The sequence below is a fragment of the Heloderma suspectum genome, chromosome Z (assembly GCF_057233095.1).
Source record: "Heloderma suspectum isolate Gila_16-S chromosome Z, 16-S_ref, whole genome shotgun sequence".
In the NCBI taxonomy this organism is placed as follows: Eukaryota; Metazoa; Chordata; class Lepidosauria; order Squamata; family Helodermatidae; genus Heloderma; species Heloderma suspectum.
In genome coordinates this window covers 466,556-479,452 of record NC_139476.1, presented here as the reverse complement: position 1 = coordinate 479,452, position 12,897 = coordinate 466,556, and the positions used below count along the sequence as shown (strand labels likewise).

Below are 12,897 nucleotides of genomic sequence, written 5' to 3'. Positions count from 1 at the left end.
CAACACTGTACCCACAATGTCACCCTGGCCCCATTCTATTTTTCCAGGGTGGAACTGTAGCTGAGGGGTACTTATTAGCTATGCCTATGTGGGATTTGAACCCAGAGCCAAGCAAACATTCTAGTCCTTATAGATCTAAATAAAGGGCTAGTTTAAATAGGAATCTAGGAAGCTGCTCTATACAGAGTTGGACCGATGGTCAATCCAGCTGGGGGCTGTATAAGCTGGCTGGCAGCCCTGATTCTCCAAGACTCGGGGTGAAGGATCTTCCCCTTGCTGTGGACTGAACCGGGGACCTTTTGCCTGTAAAGCAGGTGCTCCGCCCACTAGGCTAGCTCCCTCCCTACTACAGTTCAAGAAAATGCTGCCTCCCAAACCTTCCTTTCTATGCAGCTATCAACTCTAAAGCCAAAAAGCGTGGGGGGAAACATGGATTCCACACAGGGCTTGGGATTCCTTGGTTTGCAGGATCTTTCTCCCACCACCCCAACCCTGGAGGAGGAGAGGTCTGTACCAAAGTCACTGCTGCAGTAATGGCGGATGCGCTGCGATTTCCCCTTTGGCATGTCGCACTTCCTACACCTTCCTGCAGGACAAGGAGGACAAAGCCTTTTAGGGGGATATGGGGCGAGGGAGTACGGAGAGAGACGAGCAACCCTATATTGGCTACAGACACTGAAATAATCCCAAGTGACCCTGCCATCGGCCTCAGAATACTGCTCCCTCCAGCCTGGCCTCCCCCTGCTCTCCAGACCTGCTCACTCGCTATCTCCAAAACCTTCAGTACTGACCCTCAATTCTTCCTCCTCCTGACCTCTGTCCTTGCATGACATGTATATGCTTGCAAGCTTTCAGAAGTTCTGCCTTCCCGGAGCTGTTCCCACAGTGGCCAAATGGATGGGAGCAGGGCATGAACAGCTTTACACCCTCCAGCTCGTGTCCCCCAGCAAGTGGCACACAGAGGCATACTGCCTTAGATACAGGAGGAAATATATATACAGCCTTCTCCCCCCGAATTTGTTTACCCCTTTTAAAGCCATCCAAGTTGGGGGCCATCCCTACATCTTGCAGGAGTGAATTCCACAGTTTAAGAAGGCGCTGCATGAAGAAGCCCTTCCTTTTCTCTGTCCCCGAATCTTCTACCTTTCAGCATCATTGGATGACTCCTTTGGGCTCCAGGATTATGAAACAAGAAGAACATCTCCCAACCCACTTTCTCCACCCCAAGCATAATTTTTATACTTCTATCATATCCCTCCATTATTCACCTTTTTTCTAAATTAAAAAAAAAACCTAGACCTTGTAGTCTATCCCTATGGGAAATGCAATCCAACCTCCTAATAATTTTGGTTGCCCTTTTCAGTACTTTTATAAACTTTACAATACTGGTGCACGTTTTGGTGGGTGGTTAGTTGGGTGCCACCTGAGGGGTTCCTGATACCTCTAAGATTCTTGGTTATAAGATGACGTTTGGTTGGAAAAGGGTTCATGGACCCAGTAGACTTTCCAGAGGACTCTGCTTCTGTTAAGGAGACATCGCCAGGTGGATGAGCTCTTCTGGAAGGAGAGGGCCCTTTGGGAATCAGGGGAATCCCCCCCCCCCCGATGAGGTCTTCCAAGGGACTTGTGTTCTGGAAGTGAGTCTGAAAGGGACACAAAGTGCTTGGTGGCTCCCTGGAAGAATCCTGTGGAACAGCACCAGTGGATACCTGATGGGGAGCAGCAGACTTTGGGACACCTTTTGGAGAGTTCATATTGTGAACCCCCATCTTGTGTTCACCCGAAAGTCTCTGATGACCTCATACTAACCCTGGGTAAAATGCCTGCACCCCTGCAGTTCTCAGATGGAGGATTTTGGTGCAGAGGGTATAACAACATCCTTTTGGAGGTGGGGCGGCCAGAACTGTGCACCTATCAGCCTCCATCTACCTTGATCTCACTCCTCCCAAATTCCAGTTTCTATCACCCCACAGCCCACTCGACTGTGTCATTTCTGCTCTCTGCCTCCTCTCTCACCAGGTTCCAAGAGACACAATACATTCTTGAAAAACCCTCCCTTGACCCACAACTCATATAAAATATTCTTGTCTTATTATGAAAATTGAATTCTTAGTCGCTTTTGACTTTCAAAAGACTAAAGGCAACTTAGAGCAACATTATTAAAACTTACAAAATAGAAAACAGGTAAAAACAAATCTCCATTAACATACTGAAACATAATAAAATGATGAAAACATCAGTACAGACCATGACCAAAACCACTGCTAACAACAACAACAACACGACAAAGGATCCAATTCCTTCCCAGGCTGCCCTCAAGGGAAGAGGAGGAGACCGCATCTGCCCATCCTTAAAAAACCTTTAGCGCTAAGATGCAAGCTCCAAGTGAAAGATGGAGGATTCCAGGACATCAAAGGTCTCCGAATTGCTGAACATAATCGTGCGGCTTTCTTTATGGGTTCTGCGGCAAAGCCACGTCCCAGTCGCACTAATTAAGTTGCAAGCGGGTGAATTGTCTGCACTTGTCTGGGTCAGAAATCTCATCTTGAATTACAGGATTTAAAAAACACATGAAAACAAAACAGCTCTGCAGCCTGGAGGGTACAAGGAGTCCAAATCATTGCTTGGCAAGAACAGGCAAAATAAATTAAAATGTCTCCAGATGCTTGGTGGAACAAGACACTAAAACTGATTCCTGGCCTCAGTGTTGAAGCGCCATACTGAAGAGAAGTCAGAGGCAGACATTTCTGTGCCCTGCGGGACCCCAGCAGCTACTGTATGGATCCTGTGCCATGGATTGATTCCACGACTGGGGGCTGATCTTGCAGCCTTGAGGCTTAAAACTTAGGGGCTATGTAACCCAGTGGTGGGCCCATCAACAAACCGTGGGTGAACCACTGTGTTGTTTAGCCCCTAAAAAGCCTCGGTGGTCTGGATCCGGATGACACGCTCCACAACCTGTGAAGGAGCCACTTGTGGGGTGCGGCGTTGAACTGGACCAGCAGGCGTGCTGGAGGCCGTGTGTCCCCTCTCTCCCGCTCGTCCCTGACAGCCCGTGGGTTGTTTAAACCGCCCATGGACTCTTGTGTGGTGCATATTGACCTGGTTTGAATTATCACAACTGCCAACCGTGGGTTGTTTAAGCCACAACGGGCTGCGGTGCATGCCAGCATGTGTAGGAGGCCAGCTTGAATATTCCACCGCAGCTTGCTGCATCATGCAAACTGTGAGTCATGCAAGGGCTGTTGGGTCTGTTGTTGCGTTATGTGAGGGTCAAATGATCCACTGCCCCAGGGTCACATGACACAACAAGTCACAGCCGGACGCTGAATATTCGAAGTAGCCACCCGCACGTGCCGGTACGCACCTCAGCCCTTGTGGGTTATTTAAGCCACAGCAGGCTGATCGATTGTGTGAACCAGGACAGTGAATGGTGTCAATGCCAGAGAAAGAGGGCAGAATTGAAACCCCTGGGAGCTGTGGACAGAATTGAGTTCAGGGCTGGCATGGTGCATAATCCATGTTCCTTAGCCTGAAGATTCACAACTTTTTACTTGCAAATACAAAGCTTTCTCTCTCTCTCTCTCTCTCCCTCCCTCCCTTCCTTCCCTTCCTCCCCAAAACACCCCAAGAAGATCCCCTCCAAGGTACTTGGGAGACAGGAGGTGAAACAGGAAGAGATATAAAGAGAAGATTTGGGGAAAATGAGCCATTCCCACCCCACCCTGCAAGGACCAGGACCACTGTCCCCCGAGTGGGCCTCAGAGCTACCTGGCTGGCCAGGTGCCCTTGCTGGCGCCAGTGGCACCTCCCCCTGTGGAATCTTCTTGGCAACATCCCGGATGTTCTGGAACTGGGGTGTTGCTGCCGTGGCTTGTGGGAGCGGTGGGGGTTCTCCTGGCGGACCTCCCTCGACCTCCCTGGCCTGTGGCTGGCGGAGGGGGCTGGCGTCACTCTGAACGTGATGGAACTGCTCCGTCGGGAGCCAGAACTGGTACTCGATGCCCGTGCTGTGCTCCTGGAAGAGGGCCTGACACAGAAGGTGGGGGGTGAGGTCCAGTAGTGTCTGTGCACCCAGGGTGCACCCCCTGAATAATCCTCTCTATGTGTGGCCACCAGCCCAGCTTCCTGTCTCTGTAGCAGCCCCTGCCTGCGCCCCAGACCTTGTGCTCTGCTTTGCCTGCTGGTTGAACGAGCATAACAAGAAACCTCCTGGATGAGGCCAAAGGCCCACCCTCTCCAGCACCTCAGTTCCAGCCAGATGCCCCAGTGGGATGCAGGCAGGCAAAGTGGGGACCCCGCGGCTTTGCCCTCCCCCGGGCCACCAGTGCTCAGACGGGTCTCCCCAAACTTCCGCTCAGCTATGGCAGCTCACAGCCATGCAGGCACCACCTCCCCCTCCTGACTTCTGCTGGGCTCTCTTGGCCTGTCTCACCATGACCAACAAGTCCTCCTGGGTGGGTCCGGCTGCCTCCAAGCTCTCTTGCACATCGCCCGTGCGAGAATAGTGCACTTTGGTGCCAGCCACATCATACACGCCTGGCCAGTCGATGGACCACTCCCCGTTGATGACGTACCGCTGGTTTGAGTTCATCAGAGCTGGGCAGGAGGAAGGCGGGAGGCATGAGGAGTCCGGAGCAAGGAAACGGCACTGACAGTAGCCAGCAGCAGCGAGGTTGCCGAAGTGCCAAGCCCCTGTTTTAAACCTTAGTCGTGTTTATTGTTCTATGTCACATTTCAGTGTTCAATGAGCTGCCCAGATAACTTGTATTGTGAGGCGGCTATATAAATATAGCAAATCATGTAAAGACCAAATACATAAGTTGAGACGCACAAATGGAACCAAGGGTTCTATGAATGGGTGGAAATTCCAACAGGAAGCAGATCTGGGCTAACGGAGAGCTGTTTAACAGGGCAAGAGACGCTGCCTTGGGAGGTGGTGGGTTCTTCTGCAAGAGGCATTTAAGCAGAGGATGGAAGGCCACTGGTCAGGGATGCTTTAAACCAGACTCTTGCACTGAGCAGGGGGTGGACTGGATAATCTACAAGACCCCTTCCAACTCTAGCATTCTGAGATTCCAGTACTCAGTGGTCTTCATCCCCTCATGGTGTGTTTCTGGGTGCAAGTCAAAGTGGTGGTCTTGACCTATAAGCCCTCAGCGGTGTGGGATCAGTGTGGTAGCTGGAGGACCATCTCTTTGGGGAGGCCTCTTGCCCATATCATCATGGGAGGCTCTGAATGCCTCCACTTTCAGAGATTATGTCAAGATGGGGCCTTCTTGTTTGTGGTCCCTGACTTCTGCAATCCCTTCTCAGATTGATTCAGCTGGTAGTCCCTGTCGCTGTTGGGCATTTATGTATTTATGTAGAAAGCTTACCCCCCACCCCCTGCCCCCACTTCCAATGCATTTGCATCACTCAAGGCGGCTTGTACAACAATGAGAAAAACAAAACAATCCCATAAAATAAATAAAACAAACAGCATCAAAACAGAAATGGGCTACAGCAGATTTAAGTGTTCAAAAACCAGGGGCCATTGCATAAAAACGTCTGCCCAGCAAGGGAAATGCTTGCTTCTGCACCAAGCCTTGGTCAGGTCCCTTGGAGATCTTATGGTCACAAGGGCTGGATCACACCAAGGGCCCCTCCATCTAGCTACTGTGGCCAAGAGCAACACCTCTTCTCCTCGCCCCTGAAATTGTCCAATCTCCTTTCAAAACCATCTCAGCCAGTGGCCGCCCGTTGCATCCTGTGGCAGAGTTCCACAGATTAACTCTGAAGACTTCGTTCCGTCTGACCTGAATCGCCCACCATTCACCATCATGGGTAACTTCACTTTCTAATAGTACGAGAGAGGGAGGGAAGATTCTCCTTGCCTACTTTCCCTACACCATAATAGTTTGGTATTGTGTAAAATATGAGTGCAGGGGGTGGGAGGAGGAAATCTCCAGGAATAACTTCAGTCAGAGTTGGCAGCCCTACTCCTCATAACGGAGTTTCTCCAGCCCCGTAGTCATTTCCCGACACGACCGTATTCGTTTTGATGGAACTATGCACAACAGTGCAAATGCAGCTACACTGGAGGTTCATTTCACTGTATGTATCACTCAGACCCCTGGTTCATCCAGCCCTGTACTGTTGACACTGACTGGCGGCCATGGCTCTCCAGGGTTTCAGACAGGGATATTTCCTAGCCCTACCTGGAGGTGCTGCTGGGCGTCAAACCTGGGACCTTTTGCAGGAAAGGCAGGAGCATTACCACTGAGCCACAGCCTTTCCCTTAATAATAAGGTAAGATTCTAGTCCTCATGGTTCTGAATTCAAGGGCTGATTTTAAAGAACAACATGGGAAGCTGCCTTATAACCAAATCAAATAATAAAGTAGGATTCTAGTCCACATGGTTCTGAATTAAGGGCTGAAATTAAAGAGGAAGATCGGAAGCTGCCTTGTACCGCGTCAGACCCTTGGTCCATTCAGCCCAGTATTGCTGACACTGGCTGGCAGCCGCGGTTCTCCAGGGTTTCAGGCAGGATTCTTTCACAGCCCTCCGTGGAGATTTGAGGAATTGAACCTGGGACCTTCTGCATGGCTGGCATGAGCTCTACCATGGAGTTACAGCCCTTCACAAATTCTGTCTGTTATTCAAATGCAGTTTTGAAGTAAGTAACCGGAAAGGACACCCTCCCGGGATCCATCTCCAGGGGAAAAAAGAGAACCAGGACAGCCCCCACCCCCGGTATCACAGTGGAGGCGCAGGTGAGGGAGCAAGGCGGGCCACGCAGCCTCTTCCTACCTACCGAGATAGTTGCGGCTGCGGTCCGTCACCTTGATGTGCCTCGCTCCAGCCGGGATCCGGGTCACGTTCTTGTACCCAAAGAAACCTGCCGAGGGATCAGAGCCAGGCAGGTCACGCGTAGGGGGAGAGGGAGGGACATGTGAGGCGGAGAGATGGGTGGGGTGGCTGCTTCTGTTGGCAGCCCAGGGGGAGGCAGCTTGAGTGAAAGGGGTGGGGGTGGGAGAGGACAGCACTGGGGTGGCCGGGGCCTGGAGAGCACTCACAGCATGGCACATGAGTCCAGGCAAAACACTTCCCGAGACGTCAGACTAAATATCCAGAAATATCCCCAGAAATGACACCTTGGGATGCTTCCAAAATTCCCCTCTACTGAATTTCTCTCTGGATTTTGGGAGTTTGAAATTTGCAGGTCTTTCCAAAGCAGAACTGAAGCATTAAAAACTCTGCAGTGTTGCGCTTTTTTATTTCCAATTTTCCGCAGCTTCTGGTCCCATTGGTTCACGTTTCCAGAAGGGAAGCCACGTTTGTCTGTGGCAGCTAATACAACCAGGAGTCTTGTGGCACTGTAAAGACTAGCAAATGTATTCTGGCAGAAGCTTTCACGGACACTCCCCGCTTTGCCAAATGCATGAAGTGACCTGAGGTATTTATTTATTTATTACATTTCTATACCACTCCATAGACGAAGCTCTCTGGGAGGTTTACAGAAGTTAAAACATTAAATACAATAGAAAAAGTGTAAAAGCCTTTTACATAAAAGCACACAGACAATATACACAAACAATGTATAACTAAAGACAACTTTCAACAGTCAGTCATAGCTAAAGACACATCCAGGGCTGATTAAAACTCATCAGCGCTGCCAAATGCCTGGGAAAAGAGAGAGGTCTTAACCTGGCACCGAACAGATAATAATGAGGTTAGCACTTGGTGCATCTGATGAAGTGGATGGGGCCCACAAAACCTTATGCCAGAATACATTTGTTTGTCTTTAAGGTACCACAAGACTCTGTTGCTTTTCAGTCTATGTGTGTCTTTTCCTCTCCTCGACACATTTGTGTAACGAACACATGGCAAAAAAGCCATCTGGATGTGACTCAGTGTGCAATTGCACCATGATCCTTTTTTGTGTGCTCAGGAGTGTAAAGAAAACTTAGCACAAGACGAACCTTGATGCAATAATGCATACAGCCACACCCAGATTTGTTTTATCAATGCGCTCATGAGCATTGGTAACACAAGGCAGGAGGGATGCCAGCACACAGAAGGCACTGCACACTGGGGCAGACGGCATTGCCTGTGCTCTCACTATAAAATTAGTTCTTGAAATTCTCCTCACTGAAACAGGAACAACTATTGATTTGCTCAGCCAGCAAGGTTGCCAACATGCCTCAGGCGTCATTACGCTGTGGGAGAAAAGAAATGACCATGGACAGGAGGCCTTTGTTGATATTGAGGAGGTTTCCCTGAATATTTTACTTAGTTAATAAATCACAGCCAATGGGACAAAAAGGAACATTAGAAGAGACCCAGTATCCTGTGTCCGACAGTGGTGAGCCAGAGGTTCCTGGGATGCCCCCAGGCAGGTCCTAAAGGCGGCAGCCCTACATTGTGGGAGACCTCTGACCCTGGACCACCATGACCTCCCCTACCCCTCCATGAATTATTCTAATCCCCTTTTAAAGCTATCTAAACCCACGGCCATCGTCATAACTTGTGGTGAGGAGTTCCACAGATTAACCACATGATGTAAGTAGAAGGACCAAATTTCTCCCCCTGCTCAGTTTCATGGGATGATCCCTTTGGGTTCTAATATTGTAAGAGGGGGAAAAAAGGCTGTCCACTTTTTGCCCATCATGATGCATTTTAGAAAGCCTGACCAACCTCTCAGATAGGAGGCAGGGGGTGCCTGGAAGCCCCCCGACCAACTGCAGCCTTCCACCCTGTGTGGGGCTCAACTCCACATGATGGCAGTGCACATTTTAATTGCCCTCTCAGAGCACTTGGGTGGTTAAAGAGCAAGTGTTCCACACACCTAAAGCGGGGAGAGGGATTCTCATCTACACTAACAATGAATCTTGTGGTACCTTAAAGACTCACACACTGATTCTGGTGTCTCATGCATCTGATGAAGTGGGCAGCGCTCACAAAAGCTAATGCCACAATAAGTGTTAGTCTTCATGGCGCTGGAAGACTCCTTGCTGTTTCTGTTGCAACAGACAAACATGGCCACACTTCTGGAAATCATCTACATTAGTGATTCAAGCTGTGGAATGAGGCTCTGATAAAAAAAAAAAGTTTGAGTCAAACGCTCCCCCTGCAACCGGATCACATACGTGTGTGTGGATCCCAAGCTAGGCCAGCTGTAAGCAGTGGAGGTGTTGGAAGGGTCTGGGGTGGGGAGGCAAGGATCGGAGGAAGGGGTGTTGGGGAGAGAAAGAACATGCCACAGGGAGGGGGGCAACAAAGCCAAAAGCCAAAGCATTCACCCACGGAGAACGTCAGGGCATTCAATCACCAGAGGTGGGGAACGCCGCCCGGAACACCTGCTGCACGAAGACGCACGACTCATTCCTGCCGTTGCAAACGCCACAGGCATCGGCTTGTGCTTCTGAGCCCAAGATCCCATCGCAACCTGCTCTCTGGCAAAGATGGCAAAGGAGGAGGTGTCAGACACATCCAGTCGGGCTCGGGATGGGGAAGTCACAACTTATGCGTACACGGCCTGTGCGTGTGTGGTTTTAACTTGCTAGGCCACATTTTAATTGTTACAGCTATGTATTAACGACAGAGCTATCTATTTCCAAAGCAATTATTTGAAATATGCTAGAGCTCCAATGGGGGATACTGGAGACAGGGACATTTTGGTGGTGGCACCAAATCTATGAAGTGCCCTCCCCGAGGAGATCTGGCAGCCCCTTCCCACATGTAGATAAGCATTAACAACTTATTTAACCATGCTTTTCATGTCTCATGGTTTGCTCCTTTTATTTTAACTAGTCTTTTCAACTGTGCCGCTGTAGTTTTGTAATATGCATGCTTTGAATGGTGTTTCCTTTGCCTTTTGTTTGTTCTAACTATTTAAATGAATGGTGGTGGTTCATGTGCTTTACATGCTTTACATATTAATTCTATTTTTTTTTAAATGGTAGAATTGGTTAAATAAGTCAATAAAAATAATTTGACAAATTAAGCTGTGTTCCCCTACCTCAGATCAGATCTTATTTAATTCCAGTTCCGAAGCTCAGACCCCATTCTGCCCCCTGTTACATCACTGGGAGCACAACATGTCCAACTGTCTCCCGCAAGTCCAAACTATGGCACAGAGGGGCTGAACTGAGTGGTACAGCCTCTGCTTTGCATACAGAAGGTCCCAGGTTCGATCTGTGGTGGGAACTCCGGGTAGGATTAGGAAGGAATCCTGCCTGAAACCCTGGAAAGCCACTGCCGCCGCCAGTCAGTGTCAACAATACTGGGCTAGATGGACCCAGGCCTTGGTTCAGTAACAGGCAGCTTCTGAAGTTCTGAACTGCAAGCCCTCCAGACCGGCCTTCCAGGAGCTAAGACTAGCAGCACCCTGGTCACAAGGAGCCCAGGAACATGTCATCTCCAGGCTTCCACACTGAGGACTCAGGTGCCTCCCAGGGCCCCTGGCACTTAGGGTGTGGGCTTTTGTGTTCAAGGTGCCAGGGAAGGAAGGGCATGCTAAGGAAGAATTTGGTGGTGGTGGTGGTGGTGGTGACAGGGGGAACTGAGCTCATAATGGAAGTGGGCGTTATGGGATGCACAGATTCGTACTTCCAGTCAGGCCATATCAAATGTTGGCAATATCACTAGCGTGGGTGCGTGTCTAACACAATTCTCAACACCTTCAGAAATTATAATTTCCAAAACGCTCTGGAAGGTGCCACATCAGTTAAGACAGCAAGCCCACTAAAAGCATAATGAGTGTGGAGAGGATGGATATAAACCTTATATTGTCCAGATAATACATCTCATTTTAAAGTGGTTCTCTTCAGTTTCCTATCCTGCACTGGCAGCATTTCGACATGTGCACAAAAGCAATCAGCAACCGATTCCTGTGATTACAGAAGGGTGTCTTTAAAATCTGTCACTCCATACTGATGAATGGCAGTGCATTTAACTTCGCTCTACCAATCCCACAGCACAACAGCATCACGAAATACACTCTTCTTCCATAACTGAAAAGGAGAAGTGTATTTTGCCCGCCCATCTCTGTGCCCCTAAGTTTGACGTGACTCACCAAACATTGACCGCTGATGCAGAGGTCTCGAGACTCTGGGCTGCACCGGGTCCCGTCCAAAACCCTTCCAAAGGTGTAGTAAAAATTGTGCCCCACTGCGAGGCAATTTAGATCACAGAGGTTGGGAGCTGGCAAAGGAGGAAGCAAGAGGGGTAAGATCAGGTAGGTGATCACTTAAGGATTCCAGGGATACAGTGAATACTGACTGATGTGTTGTGGCAGAAGTTTTCCTGGATTCCCACCCACTTGGTGAGATAAAGTGTTATCCCCTGTGGGCATCCATCATCCTCTGTCTAAAAATATTTAGATCCCATCTTTCCTCAGAGATCAAGGCAGCTTACAAAAACATAAAAATATTAAAATGCAACGTAACAAAACAGCAATCAATAGAAGAAACAAACAATAAAAGCTAGCAATAAAACATTTTAAAAGCAACTGTAGTAAAAAGTATCCTAGAACATCCTAAAAGCCAGAGTGAAAAAAACAGAGTAAAAAAAAGAAGGGTTTTTTTTTTTCTGCCTCCCACAACTGCAAATACAGTTGTGGGAGGCAGCAATAAAAAATAAGCCTTTGGTAGGGTCAAGACAGATTTGTTTAATTTGGCATGTCAGATTGTTATTGTGTGTATTGTGTCTTTTAAGGTTATTCTTAATGTTTTACTGTGTTTTTATTTGATTGTGGTTTTTATGTTCTGAAATGTTAGTAAACTGCCTTGGTTGGTTTCAGAAAGGCAGTATCAAAATACTAATACTAGAGATAATAAGGATATAGTCCAGAGGCCATCCTAAGCAGAACAGTTTTAGTGCTGTAGCGGAAAGCCAAAAGGAGGGGGCCAGATGAATCTTCCAGGCAGGGAGTTCCAAAGTCTGGGTGCAGCAACCGAGGAAGCCCTGTCTCCCCGTTCTCCCAGCCGAGCCTGGGTCTGGAACTGAAAAGGGAACCTCCAACAAGGGTCATAATAGGCAGACCAGCTTATACGGGAGGAGGCAGTCTGTTAGCTACCCTGGTCCTAACTGTACAGGCCAGGGTTTTAGCAGTCATCAGGGGCACTTTGAACTGGAGCTGGAAACGAATAAACCCACACACAGCAAAAAACAAGAGGTCAGCAGTGGACAGGCCATCAATCAGAGATGCTATGGGGCAGGAAGAAAAGAACCTTGAGGTTCCTTCCAACCTCACAGTCCTGTGGAAGGCAAGAGGACCAGCGTGTGAGAATTCTCTGCAACATTCAGGTGCATAGAAGAAGGTGCTCAGTGACCATTTGCGAGGGGGTCAGGCGAGAAACAGGACTACAGCCTGATTAAAGAAACGCTAATTAATCAGTCATATGGATGTTAGTTGATGAATGGATTAATCTGTTGGTTAAATAGGCATACAGGCAAACACACTGAAGCTGAAGCTACAGGCATACTCCCTTTGGAGGCCGGCACTGCATGGGCACCATTTTAGAAGAGGCACTCTTGTGTGAGAGAGAAACAGGGTGCCGGGGGCTCTTGCCATCTTCAGTTTTTATTTAAAAAGAAAATGATTTTATTGCATGGTTTTACTGTGAACTGCTCTGGGAGCAGTTGGTTAAAGGGTGGTAGAGAAATGTTTACAATAAAAACAAAATGAATTAAATATGTTTGGGGGTTTGTTTTTTTCTTCCCCTGCTGCCTAGACAGTCTGGGTTATCTGTTTAGTAGATTTAAAATGTTTAACAATTCATGGAAGCCAGGTGTGCTGATGACCCTGCCCCTTCCCCAATGGCCCCTTCCCTTCCCCACACCTCTTTCCCCAACCATCAATCATTTGGTGGTTTCCCAGTTTTTTCCATTCTAAAAACTTGAAATGCCT

The 12,897-nt window shown here is 48.6% G+C and overlaps 1 protein-coding gene across 1 annotated transcript in view; it reads right to left on the bottom strand.

Moving 5' to 3' along the window:
• Positions 1-12,897, bottom strand: part of LOC146333431 (ADAMTS-like protein 5) — a 37,762-nt gene that overhangs the window by 2,748 nt on the left and 22,117 nt on the right. Inside the window, exons 6-11 of the mRNA XM_084825970.1 lie at positions 11,062-11,189; positions 9,316-9,439; positions 6,799-6,882; positions 4,436-4,599; positions 3,772-4,030; positions 515-586 (exon numbers count right to left, since the gene is read on the bottom strand). Of these exons, the coding sequence (XP_084682096.1) occupies positions 515-586; positions 3,772-4,030; positions 4,436-4,599; positions 6,799-6,882; positions 9,316-9,439; positions 11,062-11,189 (831 nt within the window). The remainder of the gene's footprint in view (positions 1-514; positions 587-3,771; positions 4,031-4,435; positions 4,600-6,798; positions 6,883-9,315; positions 9,440-11,061; positions 11,190-12,897) is intronic.